Source organism: Anser anser, assembly GCF_964211835.1.
Source record: "Anser anser genome assembly, chromosome: 15".
Classification (NCBI taxonomy): domain Eukaryota; kingdom Metazoa; phylum Chordata; class Aves; order Anseriformes; family Anatidae; genus Anser; species Anser anser.
Window position 1 is genome coordinate 13,284,746 of NC_139736.1, and position 19,943 is coordinate 13,304,688.

Consider the following 19,943-nt stretch of genomic DNA (forward strand, 5'->3'; position numbering starts at 1 on the left):
GTCTGGTACACGCAGGTGGATGCAGACAAACAGGGTGCAACACCAGCACCCAGGAGATTTGATGTCTTTAGGAGTAAACTGGGTGAGCTGGGAGAGCTCAGCTGCCAGCAATGCCCTCAGGAAACATCAGCAGAAAGAGGGGAAATGGGGACACCCTGGGCTGCACCAGCATGCCCTGGAGCTGCACAAACCGTGGTGGCGGTCACCTTCCTGGGCTCGTCTCCAGCCCCTGCCAGCCAGGACCCCTCAGTGCACAGCCCCACAGCTGGGGTTAGGGGCAGGGATGAAGCAGCCTTCAGCCACGGGCTGGACAAGGCTGGATCCCAGCTCCCAGTGCGGTGAGCTCCCCAGGTTTTGGGCACGCTGGGGATGATGATGAGTCCTGCAGAAGGAAGGGTGATGTGGCTCGGGGCGGTGGAACTGAGCCAGCAGGCGTGAGCAGGGCTGACCTGGGGGCTGGACCTCCAAGGTCACAAAGCAGCCACCGAGCTCCTTCTCCTCCTCCAGGGACGTGTCCCTCCTGGGGCAGGCTGGGCTCGCACCCAGGAGGGCTGGTGCTGACCTCTCGGAGCCAAGCCGCACACGAGGCTTTAAGGATGGGGTTGGAGCTGCACTGGTCCAGGTGCCCATGGCCAGCACGGCCCGGCTCGCTTCAGCCTGCATCGGTACCCGGCCACGGGCAGAGGGTGGCACAAGGCAGCGGGTTCCTGCACCCTTCCAGTCCCTGCACCTCGGAGCTGCTGCTGAGCTCCTGGGCATGGCGCAGAGCCCGTCTGTCGTGTCAGCCTCTCGCCCGGGGACAGACTGCAAGGCATGGTCCCGAGCATTGCTCGGTGTGGGGCTCGGTGGGATCCTGCCCCCTAACAAATCCCTTACTCAGGCGTGGAGATAAAAGGGCCGGCGCGACCCACCTGTAACTCTGCGCGGAGGTGATGTGTGCCCAGATGAACTCATTTCTCCCCGAAAAGCAGGAGGAGCAAGGGGGCTGCCGGGGGGGTCATCCTGTGAACGCAGAGCCGGGTGCCCAGGGGCAGCCTGGCCCAGGAGGGACGAGGGAGGAGGCTGTGCCCGTGTCCCCACCTCGGGCTGGCTCTGTGCATGGCAGGCAGCTGGGCTTTGCCTGCAGGACCCCAAAGGCATAGCCCCCACCCCGGGCTCCCTCCCCAGCCCCTCACCTAGCGCAGGAGCCTTCTGTGGGGAAAAAAATGTTTTATTTCTGGGGACAAAACTCCTCCATCTGGGGCTGAATAGCAGGGGGCGGTGGGCAGGGGCGCGAGGAGAGGAGCAGGGAGGCTGCTCGGTGCCTCCCCGACCCGCGGGTCCCTTCCCGGCAGCCGCCAGCCCTGACCTCCCATTTGCCTGTCAAGAGCGAGCTTCGGCACCGCAACACCCCCTGTCAAATTAGTGAGTCAGAAGACGTAAGAGAGACCACCACTGCTAATTTGTACATTAACTGGTTCTGACAGAAATATTTCACAAGTGAAAAAACAGAAAATGTGCCTCAAGACAATGTTCAACTTCCGTACCAGCAAACTTCTGCTTAACTGTTCGGCGCGGGGTGGGGGGGGGGTGGGGGGGAACCCATCGCACCCCTGCACTGGGGGTGCCAGGGACCAGCTGGGGGGGCTCCGGCCCAGCCCTGCCCTTTGGGAGCCTCCCCCAGCTCCCCAACGCTGCCCCCACCTCCCCTCCTGTCCCACGACCTGGGGGGTGTTCCCCAGCAGCTGGGGGTCCTGGGGAGAGACTGGGGGGAGATGAGCCCCCCCCCCAGCACCCCTGGGGCACCCACCCCGCTGCCGCCCCCCCCCCGGCACACCGAGCCCTGCAGCGAGAGCGTGGCTGAACCTGGCGGAGAAGCCCCCGTGCTGGGGCTGGTGGCAGGAGCTGGGCGGCGTTGGGAGGGCAGGGCAGTGCCACGTCCCCAGTGGGTTGGGACACTGGTGGGGACCGGAGCAGCTCCATCCCAGGGCCAGACGCCCGCTGGGTGCTCACCGTGGTGGCCGATGCTGGCGCTTCGCGGGGTGCTGCCCCACGGCGCGGGCGCGGGTGGGAGCAGGCGCGGGCTGAGCCGGGTCCTCGGGCCAGCAGCATCGAGCGCATGATCTGTTGTGGCAGCTTCCCTGCAGCCTGGAGCCAGCCCCGAGCTAGCACTGATGATGGCTTTAATTGCTTTCAGATTCGATAGCCCAGCCCGTGACAGCCCCGGCGATGCGGCGGCCTCAGCCGCAGCTGTGCCAGCCAGCCCCGTCCCAGCGCGTCCCCACGCCGAGCGGGGCAGGAGGTGGTGAGGAGCTGCCCGGCCGCCCCGCCGGGCTGGGGCTTTTCCTTCCCAACCTGGCAAACTTCCCCCGGCCTGGCCATGCTGCCGCGCTTGCCTGGGCATTGCTCGTGGTCCCGAAACCCAACTGGGATGATGACAGGGAGAGCACAGCCCCCAGGATGCCGCTGTGGCCGTGCCGTGAAGCCACCCAGCCTTGTGCCACCGCCAGCCCCCTCAGGGCGCTGCTCTGCTGTAGCAGGGGCCAGAGGGAGATGCTGGCGGGCTTCACGCTGCCATCGGTGATGGGGACAAGGCAGGGCTGGGGACAGGGCACAGGCTGTGATGCGGGGCTGGGGGCTACCTCCAGGGCAGTTGGGGGTGCCCAGGGCAGGCAAAGCTGGGCTCCAGAGCACCCAGGTCCTCCCATCTGAGGGTCCGACTGCCCCCAGCATTGGGTCCTCACCGTGCTGGATTACGGCTGCACGGGGAGCCAGGGGTCGCAGGGGTTTTCAGCACCTGCAGGTCCTCATAATCCTCTTCCTCCCTGCTGCCGTGCTCCGAGATGCCTCCTGCATCCCGCTGAGGCGGCATCGGTGCGGGCAGCTGCCAGTGATGTCTCTAATGGCTCCTGCCTGCTGGACAGCCCGTGGGCTAGAGGGCAGCAGGGCTGGGTGCCCGGCACAGTGCTCACCCCCACAAATATGTGGCTGCAGGCAGCGAGGGTGGGAGCACTGGCCTGAGTGGCTGGCCTGGAGCTCGGAGCCCCTGCGGTGCTGGTGCCAGCAGGGCCACGCGTCCCCATCCCCTCCCGCCAGCCCTGCTGGGGCTCAGCCCCCAAACCCACCTCCCAGCTCCAGCGCTGGGGCTGAGCTGCCCTGCAGCAGGCTTCATATTTAATTTGGGAGGAGTTTGCTGCCCACCTGGGGACTTCAGGGGAAGCAAAGATGTGGGATTTCTCCTGGTACCCTGCTACCAGCACTCAGAAGACCTGGTTCCCATGCCGCCCCCAGTCCATGACCCTATTAGTTAAGACGTGTGGTGCTTGCTGCTTGGACCAGACCAGAGCTGTGGTCCCAGCAGCACCCACTCCCTCCAAACCCCGCCGTGGTGGCTCAGAGCCCGGAGTGATGCTCTCGGCAGAGCATCGGCCTCAGCCGAGGATGAGGAGGGGGCCGGGGGTGCTGGGCTGAGCTGGGGCGATTGCTCACGTCCCCGATCCATTATTGCGGGCAGTGCCGGCGGGCGGTCCGGGGCAGGGACTGCATTATTGACGAAGGGGAAGGCAGGCCGCGGTGCAGGCAGCGTGGGCAGCGGCCCCTCCTGCAGCACGCAGCCGCGGGCAAAGCACTTTGCCTGCGCCGCAGAGCCGCAGAGCAGCCCGGCCAGCCTGGGGCAGGCAGAGCCGCAGCGACCGCAGAGCGCATCAGCAGCAACGCGATCCTGCGGCGGCAGAGTGCCTGCCTTGCCCAGCATGGGGACGGGCAGCTGCGGGCCCCAAGCGGATGCCCAGCGATGCCCTTGCAGCAGCACAAGCCCTGCTCCCACACAGCCGCTGCAGCTCTGCCCCCTCCATCCCAGTGCAGCGCTGGTGATGTTCTTTTTAAGCCTCCCTCTTGTCTCCAGGCGGAGATTTGTGGCGTAAAATGCACAATATGTTCTATCTGCCCTGTGGGAGCCATAAAATATTCACCAGCAGCTCCCATTATAGTCAGAGTGAATCACGGAGAGCGCTCGAGCCCACGTTCCCCGGTGTGCCCCCTCCCCGCACAGACCCTGCGAGCCCTGGCATGGCCGCGGGAGCCGCAGTGGTGGCGGTGCCAGGTCCTGACAAGCGGCCAGGACCTCGCTGGTGCACGTGGGGATGCAGAAGGACCCTTGCTTCCACCTGGAAGACCCCCCCAGGCTCGGCAGGTGGAGGGAGGATGGGCTCGGCCGCCCTTGCCGAGGGTGACTGCACCGATGGGATGGCAAATGCCAGAGCAGCGCAAGGCCTGGGGCTGCCGTGAGCTTGGAGAGGACGGGGCTGCCATCAGGGCGATGGGTAGCACTGGTGGTCGGCAGCATGGGGGGGGACAGTGCGCCCTTTGCAGCTTCCCTGGTGCTCTCTGTCCCACTAAGCACGACCGGGTGTCCCCGTCACTCAACGCTTCGTAGCCCCGGCCCCTCGGTCAGGGCCCCACAGCCATGCCACGGCACAGCCCCGTGGGACAGCCCCTTCTGCTTGCTGCCTGCATCGTCACGCATGCGCTCCAACACACCGGTGGCTCCAACACCGCTCTTCCTCTCCCCTCCTGCTGCCTGTCCTTCCGCCCGCCCTTCCCTTCTCAGCAGCCCGCTCTCCCTGCCCAGTGCCCATCTCCCCCTCGGACCTCAGGCTGAAGACACGGCTGATTTAAGGCATGACCGTGCTTGTTGATTAAGCAACACGCTGCTACAAAAACAGTAATTCGAATATAATGGTATCTTTTTGACATGCAGTTATACACAATAATTGATATCTTGATATGTAATAATCTTTTTGGCACTCAATTATAAAACGGTTAATTCTGTCTCTTAACTACTGCAAGTGTTGCCTCCCACCCTGCCACAGCTGTTGGCCTCCATCCCACACCTCTCGGCCACTCTGCGTGTGCCCTGGTGGCTGGGGACCTCTGGTAACGTCACAGTTGTCACCTGCTCCTGGAAGAAGTGCCACATCCACGCCCATACCTATACCCATACCTATACCCATACCACATCCACACCCATACCTATACCCATACCCATACCACATCTGTACCCACACCATATCCATACCCATGCCACACCATACCCATGCCCGTACCACAGCCATGCCCATCCCCTCACTGTGTCCCTGCCCATGCCCGCACCACATCCCCACGCCCCGGCTGTTTCGGTATCGCTGCAGCTTGATGCCAGAGGCTGTTACTGGGGCAGGGGGAGCCACCCAGCCCCTGGCAGGGACAAGGCTCCTGGGCCACCGCGTGCCACCGCCCAGCCCTGGGGCTGTCCCCTCTGTGCAGGTGCCCCCATCTCCTGGGCAGGACCGTGGCGAAGGGCAGGATTTGTCCCGAGCTCACGGGGGCTCAGCGGGATGGGGCTGGGGAAGGCCACGAGGGCTGTGAGGGACGCGAGGGTTAAACCCTGCCTCTGCCGTCACGTTTCCCTTCCCTGAACAGACTGAGAGCGGAGCAAGGCAGAGAGGCAGTGCCCTCCCCACCAAAATTAACTCTCCATCTGTTTCTCCCCGGCTGAGGCTGATGGCTTGTGACAGGGCCTCCTGAATGCAAAGATGTTTCGCCCGGAAAAATCTATTACGAGTCGCTCAGAGAAAGGCAGAAAGCCTCTCCTTCTGTCTCTCCCTACTGGTCTCTCAAGGTGCCCACCCCAGGCGAGAGGGGCCTGGCGCGCAGCCGGCCGCCTCCGCTCAGCCGGAACGCCGCGGCCGCCGCCTGCCTCGGCCCCGGGCCCCGGCAGCCGGGAGGCGGCGAGGGGCAGCCCGGGGAGCCCGGCCCCGAGCAGGCACCGGGCGGGCACCGGGCGCGGGCCTGGCACCGCGGGGAGCCGGCTCCGGGCCGGGGCCCTGAGAGGGGCCGGGGGTCGGGGGCAGGACCCGGCGGCCTCCGGGCAGCGGCTCGGTGGGCTCCGAGGAGCCGGGCGGAGGCGGCAGGGCCGGGGCGCGGCGCCCGCTCCTCGGCCCCAGGCCCGAGCGGAGCCTCCGCGGGCGGCGGCTGCCCCCTCCCGGCCGCTGCCTGCCCCGGCTTCGCTCCCCCCGACCCCGCGGAGGCCGCGATTCCCCCGGCACCAACCCCGAAAGCGGCTTCGAGGCTCGCTCGGCCCCCAAAATCTCACCCCCGGGGGGGCGGCCGGCACCGCCCCGGCGGCCCCAGAGAACCAGGCAGCTTCAGTAAAAAACAAAACTTTATTTGGTCCGTCAGAACCTGAGTTTGAAAACCACCCATGGATAATTCATATCGTACAGGGAGTACTGATCTGATTTACAATTGATAAAATATCCTATGTTTCTTAAGAGCTGGACAGTATTTACAGGGTTAAAAATATTCACAGCTCACAAAGACAGAGAGAAAAAGTGAAGGACAAATCATCCCGAGGAGGAAGGAGCGGGGAAGAGAGAAAACAGAGCAATGAACAAAAATAACCACAGCCACAGCTTGGCTCAGCATTCCCCAGCCCCTCAGGGCTGGGAGGGGACAGACGGCCAGGCCGGACAGCCCCACACAGCCCCTGCTGTCACAGGCTGCCCCCCAGCACGGTGCCCCCCAGTGGGGCCTGGGGCGGGGGGGCAGCACTGGTGGACCCCAGCAGACGAACACACAGACACACACCCATGCCAAGCCCGACGGACACGAGGTCAGCCTCGCCACGAAGCCCCTGCAGGGACGCAGCAGCACCCAAGGGTCTCACAGACCTTCGCCTTGTGCCACCTGCCGCCCCTCCGAAGGATGGGGCCCACTGCTTCCTGCCCCCCAGAATCACTCCCCGTCTCCCTGGGGCAGGGCCACGGGGCAGAGCCACCCCCTGGGTGCTGCTCTCCGGACCCCAGCTCTGTCCCCGCTGCCCCGTGGCACCGCTGCTGCCCCTCGCCCCGCACCTCCGCAGGGCAGGGGGTGGTGGGGGGAGACCCCCCAGGGCAGCGCGGGGGGGCCGAGCCCCGCTGGGGCCGCATGGCTTCTCTCCAGGCGCTGCTTCCAGCGGCCGCCTTTGCATAGTAACACTGCGATGAGGTGGGGGGGACGGAGCATCGCCCCCAGCCCTGCTCGCGACCCCGGAGCAGAGGTGGGGAAGCGCATGTCTTCATTTCGTCCCGAGGTGTGGTGAAAACCGACCGACAGCAACAGCTTTCTGCGACAACCCAGTGCCCTTCCCAGCCCCGGCACGGGGTGGGGGTCGCCACCCCCGGCCCAGCTGCGGTACCTCGGTGCCCACTCGGTCCTGGCAGCAGACAACGGGGGGGACAAGACAGGGGGAAGGGCCCAGGGACAGACGGAGGGTCACACAGACGGACAGACATTAGAGGTATATTCTTTTTTTGTTGTTGTTGTTGTTTTTTTGCAGCGCCAGGGCCCTGGCACCGCAGGAGGGGGCAGAGTCCTGAGCGTGGTGCCTGGGAAGGGCATTGACAGCAACCTCCAGCCCCCCCCTCTCCTGCAGCCCCCCACTGCCATGCTGCGTGCCCAGGGCTGGCCGAGGGCACCGGCCCCAGCGGGGTATGGGGCAGGTGGGATCCTGAGATGGCCCCGTGCCCCCAGCTGCTCCTCGTAAAGTGCCGTGGGGGCGGCCGGCAGAGCTGGTCCTGGCCCTGAGAGGGCAAAGTGCTCGGCGTGATGCTCAGGCTCTGCCCCGCGGCTCAGCGCCGACAGCTCGGGGGCAGCCCCAGGCCAGAGGCTGGGTGAAAATCACAGGGGAGAGGAGCAGGGAGGGGGCAGCGTTTCGTCATAGGGGCCGGGGCCCGTGGAGCCCGGCGACCTCGGGTGTGAGCAGCGGGTTGTGGGTGCCTTTCGTCGACATCCAGTCGTTGAGGAAGGCCTGGGTGGCTTTGCGGTGCGCCAGGCGGTGGGTGATGGAGAAGCCGGCGTTACCCTCCAGCTGGGAGAGGATCACCAGCACCTGCCTACAGAGAGAGTCGGGCTCAGCGTTTGGCCACGCACTGCAAACCCTCTGCCCCCATCTCCCACCCCCTCCCTGGGCCCTGCCTTGCCCCAGGCCCTCCACCAGCACCCCTCGGTGCCATCACGCACCTGCCCCATGCTGACCCTCTCCTCCCACCCTTGCCTACCCCGGACCTGTGCAGGGGAGGGACGCTGTCCTGCGTTTTGAGGCTGCCACGTGTAGAGACGACGTTGAAGCTGTCGGTGCAGTCGCACTGGACGTGCAGGTAGGATTTGGGGTGCCGGTTCTCCACCACCACGATGAGCCCTGCCCAGCCATGCGTCAAGTAGTAGCACGTCATCCCCTCGCGGCCCTGGGGCAAACGGCACGGTCAGGAGTACGAATTCTCCGGGCAGCCCTGTCTCTAAATCTTAACCCCTGGGCCAGCATCTTCCCCCTCCAGCTGAGCCCTGCCCACTGAGGACGTGGCAGAGGCAGGGTCCAGGCTCGCTCTGGCACCATTGTCCCCTTCCCTGCCGCAGGCACGGGCAGGTCAGCCCCTGCCCTATGCCACTGCACTCACCTCGTGGCGCTCGCCCTTGTTCTCGGTCAGCAGGATGATGGCATCTGCCAGCGTGGTGGGCTGCGCCTCCATCTGCTCCACCATCACCTGGCGCGAGCTGTAGATGGCCAGGATATAGCTGGAGTAATCGGTGGCCGGCCGGCTGCTGGTGGGACTGGACGCTGTGGAGAGGACAACGCGCAGAGGAGATCACTGAGACCATCCCCAAGCACCCAGCCCTCGGGAGCGGGGACTTACTGGGTTGCTGCGCACGTGGGCAACCTCCACCCCCAGCAGGATCTTCCCATGGTGAAGGTCGAGGGCTTTATCACCTCTGCCTCCCCCAGCGCCTCCCCCAGCACCCCCGCGGGAAGGGTACCCAGCTCCTTACCCTGGGCGGCGGCGGGGCCGGCCAGCACAGTGCTCCAGTGGTTGAAGGCACAGCACACGACGGCGTACTCGCCCGGCTCCAGCATGACGTCGCAGTTGACGAACTTCTTGACGGCCCGTTTGCTGTGAGCCATCAGCCGGCCCAGGCTCAGCTTGTTGCCACTGGTGAAGGTGGCCCGGAAAACCATGATGCACAGATCCAGCAAGTGGCTGTCCACCGTGTCCGACCGCCTGCGCCACAAGGGGGAGAAAGGTACACATCAGCCGGGTGCTGCCCCGCAGAGCGTGGGGGGCCACGGACAGAATGGCAGACCCAGAGTCCTCCCCCTGCCCCGGGGGCTGCCCCAAGAACTGCTGCCTGGGTTTGGGTTTTGGCTGAAACGTAAGCCACGAGGATCAGAGAAATGCCAGCGGAGGCTCATCGCCGAGTTCTGCAACCCTACGGGATGGCACGGGGTGAAGAGGTGTGATGGGGACAACCTCGGGCGTTCCTCCCGGGGCTGGGTTGCTGCCTGCAGCCCTCGTGTTGCCTTGCTCACCTGCTGCCCTCCTGGAAGAGGGCAAACTCCAGGGTGGCACGCTCCAACACCGTCAGCGATGTCACCGTCACTGGCCCGTTGGCCTTGTTGGGGAACATGCCCTGCACACGCACCTCGTGCCAGTCTGAATGGAGCTTGCAGATATCCACGGAGTCAAAATACCTGTGGGGAAGCTGGGCTCAGCACCAGTGGGTCCTCTGCCTCGTGCCCCAGCAGGCTGCAGCTCACGCAGCCGGGAGCCGCGGGCACCGGAACGTCCCCCGCCTCCCCCCGGGGATGCCCGGCCCTGCCTGCCCCACCTTGTCCCCACGTCCCATTTGCCTTCTCATCCCTCCTGCAAAGGGACTGGGAGGGGAGTTACAGCTCCAGGGACCCACTGATGCCCACCACCCTGTGCTTTTGGGGCTTTGCATCCCCTGAGCAAAGGGGTCCCCATGACCCTAAACGAAGCAGCCCGTGAGGCAGTTTCACCCCACAGCCCCCCCGGTCATGCTGCCTGCTCCCACCCCACAGCCTCCACCTCCCGGGTGTTACTGTACTTAATGAAATCGCTGTACTCCATCCAGAAGACCCCCTCGCTGTTGTCATGGGGCATCAGGTCATGACGGAGGGGAGCAGGCCAGTGGGGCCACTCGTCGGACCAGCTGCCGTTCCAGGAGAAGCGGCCCCAGGGGTTTCGGAGCCGCAGTAGTCTGGGGGACGGGGAACAACAGCGTCAGAGGCCCAGGAGTAAGGAGGCTTTCTTCTCAGCCTGCTGGCGGGACATCTGCTGCACTGCCAGCCTCCACCCTGCGCTCACCTGAAGCCTTGGACGTCCCGCAGGTCCAGGATGGAGTAGGCGTGCCGTGGACGGAGACCCATGCTCTCATAGGCCACGTCGTCCACTTTCATGTTGCCCCCACCGCAGGACGCGCCCATGAGGAACCTGCACAGGGGACAGCAAAACGCTCGGTGTCCTGCAAGGCACGGGGGGAGCTCGTCCCCACCGCCCGAGGCACGGGACAGGCTCCCCGCAGCGGGCTCCTGTGTATTCCCTCTGCAACCACACCGCAAACCCCCCTGCAGCAGGGCCCCGACCCTGCTGGCCGTAGCTCAGCCTGGGCAGCAGCGAGCTTCCTCCATCCCCTTGGGTTTCTGCTGAGCCCAGGCTCCATGGAGAGCTTCTCTGAGCAGCGGGGCACTTGGCTGGCTCCCAAATAACACCGGACAGACAGTGCAGGGCTGCCCTCACCATGCTGAATCCCCTCATCCCTTCCCACCTGCAGGGCTGGGAGCCTGGTCCGTGCACAGCGGATCTTTGCCCAAACCTTACCCATTTTGTGCCAGGCCCTGGGGTCCTGCCAAGGGTGTTGCTGCTGGCTGGCAGGGCTCAGGCACGCGGGGAGGCAAACGGTACAGCTGCCGTGCTGCACGCGGTGGGCCCGTTCCGCAGCGGTGAGGACAGGCCGTTTGGGGTGGGAGGTTTGTACTGGCCAGGCTCAGGGGGACACCACGTGCCGGGATGCATCAGCCTCCCCCAGTGGCACAGTCGCAGCTGTAACCCCATGCTGCACACTGACAGCAGCAACCCTGCCTTCGGCCATCCCCCCAAAAACCACAGTGACTTCCCTGGTGCAGAGCCCAGGAACCTAACCGCCTTCCCGCTCTTCCTGCTGGGGCGATGAGCAGGAGGATTTTGCTTTTGCTTTGTCTCCAGTAGCCCGAACGGATGCCCAGGTACGGCCTGCAAAGGGAGCCGTGCAGGGTCCAGGACTTCACAATCCACAGGACTCGAAGCAAAGCAAGCAGGCTCGATGCCAGCCACTCCCAAACTTCCGTGAGATAGCAGTAAGCGAGCACAGGGAAGTTCACCAGGGGTTTACTTACGTATCAAAATTAAACAAAGGAGACCCCACTTCACAGAGCTCGGAGGGGGGCTCTGTCAATGCTTCAAACGTCAGGTGCGATGGACCCCCCCCCGTTAACGCACCAGCCCCTCTCCTCCGAGCCTCTGCAGATGAGCGCGGCCCCCCTCGCCCCCCTCTCCGAGCATCCCTGCTCCTGCCACGGCGCCCTCCTGCCTCGTCTTACCCAGCCTCCTTAGAACTCAGCATTTTGGCCCAGATGAGGTCAGTGTCAATGGGCTCCTCGCGGGGGTTAGTGGAGCTGACCTGCAGCATCAGGCTCTCGCAGGGGGCACCCGTTAGTGTAGCCAGGCCTTCGATAGCACGCCCCGCCTGGAGGGCAAAGTACGAACCATGAAGCTTGGCCAGCGCCTTCTCAATGAGGGCGACCCACAGCTGCTTCCTCTGGGCCTGGGGAAAGAGATGGGAACACGTCAGGAACCACCCTGGGCAGGAGGCGGAAAGGCAAGGGGAGCACGCCGGCAAAGCCCTGCTCGCCCACCCCTCCGGCCCCCGGGAGATGGAGGGACAGGAGCGGCAAGGCCAAGCCACCAGGAGCTCGTTCCCTCGAGGCTGCGGGTGACCCCTGCACTGCCCGTTCAGCATCTGGTCCAAGTGGTTTAATTCTCACTTGGGAAAACGTCCTGGAGCTGATGTGTAAAGGAAGTGCCTGGATGCCGACGCAGCCGCACCTTAGGGCACCCGGGCTGGCAGAGGCGGGTTCCTACCTGGTACTACCAGGTCCTTTCCTTCCCATCGATCCGGATTTTAAAAAGTTCAGTAATGGGTACTGAGCACACGTGGAACCGCCAGCTCTCACACACACATCGCTGCGCATAAAAACCACCACCCCTTTGGCAGAAGAGGCTGCCTAGAGCACACGCGGCTGTGGGATTCCCATTTCACGCATGGAACTAGCAGGCTGCTTCAAGGGTGAGCTCCAAAACCTCCTAGGCAGACATGAAAACTCCCCCAGTTCCATCCCAGGGAGAGCAACAAGATGTGTTTTTACAGGGGGAAACTCTCCCTGCAGTCCCTTTGCTCCAGTGCCAGGCTATTGATCTTGGCATTGCCGAACGGAGGACGGACGAAGTGCAGGAGCTGCATTTCTGCACCCAGAGGTCTGCGGAGCCTCCACCAGCCCCGTGGCGTGGGCTCAGCTCAGCACGCAGCCCTCCCAGCTCTGTCCGAGCCACCACTGCGGGTCCTCAGCATGCTGCGGGGCGCAGTCACCAGCGACGCTTCACCGCTTGTCCTGGGAGGTGACACCTCCTGGGGACGAGGGAGCGAGGAGGGGATGTGGAAGCTGCAAACGTACGAGCGTGGAAGGTAAGGGGACATTTGGTGGCCTCCATGTCTCCAACAAATCCAGCTCAGCTGCTGACGGAAATGATCCCTGCGCTCGGAGGGCAGCAGGGGAAAAGCAGCGGTGCGTGCGTGACCGCGTGCGACTCACAGGTGGCAGCCAAGAGTTGGGAGAGGAAAGGAAGGCAGCGAAGCAGCTTCCTGATGGATAAAGAAAGCTTGGAAGTGCTTTTCTCGGGTTTGTTTTTGAATCCCCCACTCAACAAAAATTCACGTTGCTTACTTCTGCCCGAGATGCAGTCCCTGAGCTCTGATAAGAGCCTGATTTCCCTTCATTTTTATAACTCTGTTTTACCTCTTTTAGCCCCACGTTCAGCTCTCGTACCTAAACGCTCCACAGAAAAATCTCATGATGCATCTGGAAACAAAGGCGAGGCAAGCCCAACCCATGTGAAAACCTTCAAGTTCCACAAAAAAAAACCCGCAGCTTGAAATTGGTAAGAGAGGGAAGGTGGACGGGAAAGAAAAAAAAAAGACAAGAAAGGCAAATTCTACACTGAAAATAAAGAACTGCATCTGACTGCATCTTGTCCACCACGAGGCAAACTGCAGACACAGACTCTGTTTCCTTCCCCTCTCCAGAGCCCCTCTAGCAGCGTACCTGCCGCGCCGTACCCGTGTCTGCTCACAGACCCGTGTCTGTCCCTGCGTGGACAGAGCCAGGGGTAAGCAGGGCTCAGGACCGAGCCGAGGCTCTGCTGCCCCACGCCGCTGCCCCAAGGCTCGGCCACTTGCACACTGCAGGGAGGCGCGCTCAGAGCAGGGGCTCTGCGAGCGGCACCAGCACCAAGGTTCCCCACGTACCCATTGCCAAGCCCCGTCTCCCCAAAGTCCTGTGCTCCCTGTCTTCTGCCTCTGCAGCTCGGCTCGGGGCTGCGTGTGTTTTAAAACAGGATCTGGATTTGCAGAACAAAGTCAAAGCCCGTCGTCCCTGGCCCCCGTCTCTCCTCCCGACGGCAGCCCTTCGGTTTGTTTGGCAGATTTGTGCAGTCTGAGTTTCAATGAAGACGTTCTCAGTCTCCTTCATGGAAATGATCCCAGCAAGCGCCCCTGGGCCTGGCAGGCAGGGCAGAATGCGCAGTGACGTCCCGGAGTGGCTCAGGGAGCTTCTTTAATCCTAGCAGATGCCACCCGAGTGTGCTCAGAGCCACCGGGCACTGGCTCGAAACAGGCTGCTTTGTTGTGTGTCCCCTCCCTCCCCGCGGCCCCTCCCCGGCACAGCCGAGCTGCCAGACCTTCTTGCAGAGGAGAGAAACAGCTCTCGCTCAGCCCCTCTCAGTGCAAAGCCACAGAGGTAAAATAGTTCCCTTTTGTGTGCAGAATAAAGATGTCTTCCCCCGCTAGTGAGCTGGCCTGCAATGCAGAGAGAAGCGATGGAAAAAAAAATGCAAAAGAAACTTCTCCACTGCAGCCCAGAAAACACCAAAAGGGGCCTGAAATAGGTTTATGGGATGGCCTCAAAGAGCTCGGCTGGCCTCAGCGTGCGGCAAAACGCACCCGTCGGCCCTTCTCGATGCAGCCCACAACAGCAGGCGCCCCACGTGAACCGCAGCTGTGCCTCTTCCCACCCCACTGCCTTTTCCTGGGCTAGCTGGGGACGAGCCCCCCTTCCCCTGGAGCTCTGCCCACCCCCTCCCGACCCCCCTGCGTCCCCCCCGGGGCTGCTGACCTGCGAGAAGAGGAGGTAGCCGCACTCGTCGCAGGGCAGCATGTCGTCCACCAGCACCGTGGTCCACGTGCCGTCCTTGCACAGCCGCACCTGGTAGGCGCCCTCGGGGCACAGCGTCCGCGTGATCATCACCCTCTCCACCAGCTCCGGCCGCTCGGCCAGCACGGCCAGGGCGCTCAGGAACCTGCCCGGGGGACGCGGATGGGCTCAGCGGGGTGTGGGTGGGCAGCGATGGCCCTGCCCGGCCACCCAGCGCAGGGGGAAGGGGCCAGGCAGAGGGTGGGCACGTGCCCGGGGCGTAGCAATGGGGTTGGGTAAGGCTGGGGGGCACGATCCGGGTCTGGATGATGGGGGAGAGGGGCAGGAGGGTGGCACCCCAGCTCTCGCTTCCTTACCAGCAGTTTCCCAGCAGTCCCTGGAGGATATCTGAGGACCTGGGCGTCCGGAACACCGACCACTTCAACAATCGGTCTTTGAAGATGCTACAGTTGATTTCGTGGGGTCGCAGCCACTGCTTCACCCGCTGCTGCACGCTGTCACCTTCCGGGAATCCCACAGACTTGGGCCCAGGGTGGAAACTGTCATCTACAAAATTGACTTTGTTCTGCGAGAGCAAAAGGCAAGGGACGGCATCAGTGTGCAGCTGTGTGGCACACAGCTCCCCGGAGCCGCCGGGAACGGGGCTGGCTTGGAAAGCCACAAGTCGGTACAGCCCCTCGGGGCTCCCGACTGCATCTCCGATCTGCCTTTTTGTGTTCTCCAGGAACCCCCCCGCGCAGGGAACATCTCACACTTCACGCTGGTGCCAAAGCTTGGACCGCGTGGGACCTTGGCCACCTCTACAAGTGGCAAAGCACACGAGCAGCAAGCCTCTGAGGAAGCATCTGGCAACCAAACGCTCCTCGGTCCAAGCCCGTGCTGCGGGACGAGACCCCCGGGGCAGCCCCAGGCTCTGCTGGCACAGCCCCGGCACAGCCCCGCGCCGTGGCACAGCTCTGCACCATGCCAGCAGCGCCTTTCACAACCAGATTCAGCCCAAATCCAACCTGGCAGTTGCGGAGCCCTCGCTCCCAAGTCCGATTCCACCCGCTACCGAGCACTGAATAAAGTCGGGTGGACTAAACAGCAAATAACCCCATAAATATCCCCAAATATCAGCCACGGACATAGGACGGGAGCACCGAACTTCCCCCCAAGGGGAGAAGGATGGCTTTTTCAGGCAGTTTAACACAGGGTGAAGTAAGACCTGGGATTTCTTTGTTACTGTTAATTACATGAAATTAACTTCTTTCAGCAAAAGCCCTCTCATTTAAACGAGCTTTTGTGCGCACCACGCCAGCATTCGCTCTCCCTCTTCTGCTGCAATCCCAGCTCACTGATGCGAACACTTTCTACACAGCGCCTCAATTAGTGCTTCCGGCTCCTATCCTGCAGAAGAGTGTTTTTCAGCTAATAACTGTCACCACTCAAATCCGAATGCAGGCCAAAGAGGACACGTCCCGAGGCTTTGCTGCCTTTCCCCAGGGGAGCGCCTGCCCCACGCTCGCCCATGGGTGCAGCGGGCCCTGCGGATGTCAGAGTGCACGCTTCCAAATGCCGCCCTGCCCTGCCTCTGCGCCAGAGCTGGGAGCACCGGCTGGACAGGACACTCAGCAGACACTTTGCCAGGCACCCGGGGTGGCAGTGAGCCTGCTCACACACGGTGCCAGACAAGGAGCCCTGCTTGTTTCTCCTGCAAGGGGATAAAGCCGCGAACAGGACGGCTCTGCAGGCAGAAGCGTCAGAGAAGGCACGGACGGCAAGAGTCCTGGGCTGTGTTTCTGGCCCTGCAGAACACGCCGTACCTGCTGCCACGCGCTGGTATGCAGAAAGGGGAAGGACGTTGGATCGGACGAGAGAAAAATCACGAGACGGGGATGAGCAAGAAGGGGGACAGCACAGACAGGATGCAGCAGCCCGGCGCCAAGGGGAAGGGGTCAGCCCTGCCCTCCTCCCAGAAGGATGAGAAAGGATAAAGCCAAAACTGGGGGCCAGGCACTGAGAAGCACTGGGACAGGCGCTGCCAGGACAGCAGAGGAGGCAGCGATCCCTGCAGGGAGCACTGCTGCGAGGCGAGCTGCTTCCCGCGATGCACAGAGACAAAAGGCAGAAGATTTGGCCAGCCCGACGCTCTCCTCCAGGGGAAGGCTGAGCAGCACTGCTCCCATGAAACACAGGAGCCAGAAGCAAGCTTTGGGGCTGCCCGACACGCCAGCCTCAACAGGAGCAAGTGCTCGGGCAGAAACTCCCCGGCTGCTGCGGGAGGTCGCGGGCATGCAGGGAGAGGAGCAAGACGGAGCCAGGCGGTGGCACCGTCCCACCGCCGCTGCCAGCTCTTCCCTCACACCTGCAGAGTCTTTGACTTACCGTAAACGGCGTCAGAAAATAGCCGTGATTTAGGTTTAGCAGGAGCTTCGGGAGACAGCCCGCTGATCTCAGGGCCGGACGCTGCCAGGTGAGCGAGCTGGGCGGGCTCCGCCAAGGGTCTGACGGAGAGCTGGGCGGGATGGGGCAAGGAAGGCTCCTTCCCCTTTTGGCAGGGGCAAGCTGCTAATTCAGCTTGGCCATCTCTCCTAACTCATCCTTCAGGCCCGATTCCACTGGACAGAACGGATGCTCCCTGCCTACAAAAGAGGCTGCCCACTTGCTTAAACGAGGGGGCTAAGCAGAATCAGGGTCTCTCCGATATAAAGACACCCAGGTCTGTTAGATGTAGACACGTAGCAATCAGAACAAAAAAAAAAAAACCAGTCCCAAACCAGAATCACTCAGCAGCTTCCTTCCCAAGTCAAACACCCCCACGGGCACCGGTCTGCGCAGCACAGACCCGGCCGTGGGAGCGCTCCTCGGCCCGAGCAGGAAGAGCCTCGGCGCTGCGTCAGAGTGGGACTGCAGCTCCCTTCCCATCTGGTCCAGAAGAGCTGGAGGCTTGCCCCAGAAGGAGGGCAGAGAAAGAGCAGCATTCGCAGGAGCATCGTGTGCCACTCAGGGCAAAAACGGGGCCGTCAGAGCGCTGCTGGCGACTGAAGCCCAGCAGACTGAGCCAGGTACTTCGCGGTGGGAGGGAGGGGCGCTAGCGCGCGCTCCTGAGACCCCCACCTGAAGCCAGGATACAGCTAAACCTCAGCCGTCCTTCCCCAGACGGGGGTGAGCCATTTGCAGTGCAGCTGTGCACTCAGACACCAAAACCAGCAGGCTGAGCAGCCCCAAGACGGATAAACAAAGGCAGGACTTTGTAAGCCTTGAAAATCCCAGGCACAGACGCAGTGGCAGCAGTGTCCTTTGCCTGCACACGCAGTGCTCTGCGCCTCCACCTGCAGCGCCCTCTGATTTCCTGCACCCAGCGCATCGCAGGTGCTGCCCACGCCCACTGGTGCCAGCAGCACACCCGCACACCCTCCTTCCCAGCCCTCCTCACCCTCGGACAGGGAGGAACTGGGCTGATCACCCCGTAACGTTCCCTTCTCTCTCCGATTTAAAGCATTGCTAGGAGCCAGTTAATGCTCAGACTTCCCCACCCTCGGGCAGGCAGTGAGCCGGATGGGTCGCCTTGGAAGGCCCCTTCACCCTACAGATCGCCTCCCCTGGATTTCAAATGCCCCATTTCAGGGTTAACAGCCAGCATCCAGCCGCTGCAGGCGAGCGCCTCCTCTGCAACCCGCAGGCCCGAAGACACACCGGCGGGCTGCCCGCGCAGAGCGCCGCCCCGGGGCGGCGTGACGGGGGGCCTTCTCCGAGCGAGATCGGCGGCAAGCCTAGCTCAGCTCGCACTCACCTCCCTGCAGAAGGTCACGATGTTTTCCCACAGGGCTTTGGCCTCTCCTTCGTCCGTCTGCCTCCTCTTCTCCACGTGCATGCTCTCCCTCCTCTTGAGGGCCTTGAGGCCCTTGCGCTGGGCCACGTACTGCTGCGGGGTGTGGCAGGCCGCGCAGTGCTTGGCCTTCAGCTCGTTGAGCAGGGTGCAGGCGGGACAAGCCCACTGGCCCGGCCTGTCCTGGGCTCCGGGCAGCGGGGCGGGGAAGAGGCGGGCGACCTTGCGGGCGGAGGGGGCCTTGCTGCCGCAGGAGGAGCAGCCGCCCTTGTCGCCAGCCCCGCACTCGGGGCAGCGGGGGGACGGCTCGCCCTGCGCGCCGTGCTCCTGGAAGCCGTGCAGCTTGGAGGAGCCGCAGGCTTTGCACTTCTGGGCCACGGTGGGGTTCTTGAGGGTGCACTTGGAACAGGACCAGGTGGTGAAGTCGGGGCTGGAGGGGCTGCAGGGGGTGAATCTCACCAAGTCCCCCACCAAGTTGATGGTGTCGCTGCCCTTCTGCGTGCTGCAGGCCTCGCATTTGCTGGTGCCGGAGGAGTTGAGCAGGGAGCAGGTGCTGCACTTCCAGTGGGACGGGCTGACCTCCATCTCCTCCTCCAGCACGCTCAGCCGCTTGTTGGACAGCAGCTCCTGGAAGCGGGCAGCCGGGGCGGCCCGGGCCTGACCCTGCGGGGAGCCCTTCTGCCCCGCCGCGCTCTGAGCCCCGGGCTGCGGCGCTTCGGGCCCCGGCATCTGCAGCTGCGGGGGCACCTCCCGGCGGCTTCGGGGCACGGGGTTGTTCTGGAGCCCCGGGGAGAAGGGACTGAAGGCTGGCATCTTCTGGGCCTCTTGTTCCATAGCCACCGGGCCCTGGGCGGCCACGGCGTCACCATCAGAGACCTCTGCGGGGACCAAAGGCTGCGGGGTGGAGGGGGCCATGTGAAAGCCCGCAGGGGTGATGACTTCAGGGACGACCAGCGCCTCTGGTGGGATCTTGGGCAGGGAGAGCTTGCGTGGCCCGCCACAGGCCGAGCAGGAGCTGGCCACCGGCGTGTTGTGCAGCGTGCAGCGCTGGCAAGCCCAGCCGCTCTCCAGCTCTGCTTCATCAGGACTCTTCCCCTCCGAATCCTCGCTGCTGCTTTCCACCTTGGCGGCCTCCTCCCGGGACGTGCCCTTGGGCTCCACAAGCACGGTGGGCTTGGGCAAGATGCCGTTGATGACAGGCAAGGGGGAGCCGCTGGGCCCCGGCTCCGGCGTGAAGCCGCACACCTCGCAGGTTTCTTTGCCCAGAAAGTTCCTGAAGGTGCAGCGGGCACAGGCCCATTTCTGCTCCTCCACGCTCAGCCGCAGGATGTGGTTGAGGTCCGGCTTCTGGCGAGGGGCTTCGCAGATGGAGCACTGCCGCTGGCCGACGGGGTTCAGGAAGGTGCAGCGGGTGCAGGACCACTCGCGCACAGCAGCCATGGAGCCGGGAGAGTGGGAGTTGCTGGAAGAGAGCAGAAGACAGCATGAGGACAGGGCCACCAGGTACGCAGGGACAGCAGGTTTTTCCCAGGCTGCCACAGGCAGGATTTTGCTTCCAGGAAGGGAACAAAAAGCAACGCACTCATTGCTCTCCAGGCACTCGTTTCTCTGGCACTGACAATGCATTTCCACAAGTGCACGGCAACGCGCCAGCTTCTACCCCGAACGCTTTGGAAAGGGCACAGAAATCAGCCCCGCAGCCCCGCTGAGCCCGCTCTTGTCTGTGGGGATGAACCCTGGTGAGCGAGCCCAACGCCGCTGCACCCAGCCGCTACCCGCAACTGTTTTTTCCCCCTTCGGCTTGTCCGTAACGCC

The 19,943-nt window shown here is 63.6% G+C and overlaps 1 protein-coding gene across 5 annotated transcripts in view; it reads right to left on the bottom strand.

The window, feature by feature from the left end:
• Positions 1–6,166: 6,166 nt before the first annotated feature.
• Positions 6,167–19,943, bottom strand: part of CAPN15 (calpain 15) — a 53,657-nt gene continuing 39,880 nt past the window's right edge. For all 5 annotated transcript variants that reach the window (XM_083800553.1, XM_083800551.1, XM_083800550.1 and 2 more), the window contains 11 exons: positions 18,093–19,590; positions 14,674–14,882; positions 14,279–14,462; positions 11,432–11,655; positions 10,161–10,286; positions 9,901–10,053; positions 9,362–9,523; positions 8,824–9,053; positions 8,454–8,614; positions 8,065–8,243; positions 6,167–7,892 (listed from right to left, as the gene is read on the bottom strand). In XM_083800553.1, coding sequence (XP_083656679.1) covers positions 7,715–7,892; positions 8,065–8,243; positions 8,454–8,614; positions 8,824–9,053; positions 9,362–9,523; positions 9,901–10,053; positions 10,161–10,286; positions 11,432–11,655; positions 14,279–14,462; positions 14,674–14,882; positions 18,093–19,568 — 3,282 coding nt within the window. In that variant the 5' untranslated portion in view covers positions 19,569–19,590 and the 3' untranslated portion in view covers positions 6,167–7,714. The remainder of the gene's footprint in view (positions 7,893–8,064; positions 8,244–8,453; positions 8,615–8,823; positions 9,054–9,361; positions 9,524–9,900; positions 10,054–10,160; positions 10,287–11,431; positions 11,656–14,278; positions 14,463–14,673; positions 14,883–18,092; positions 19,591–19,943) is intronic.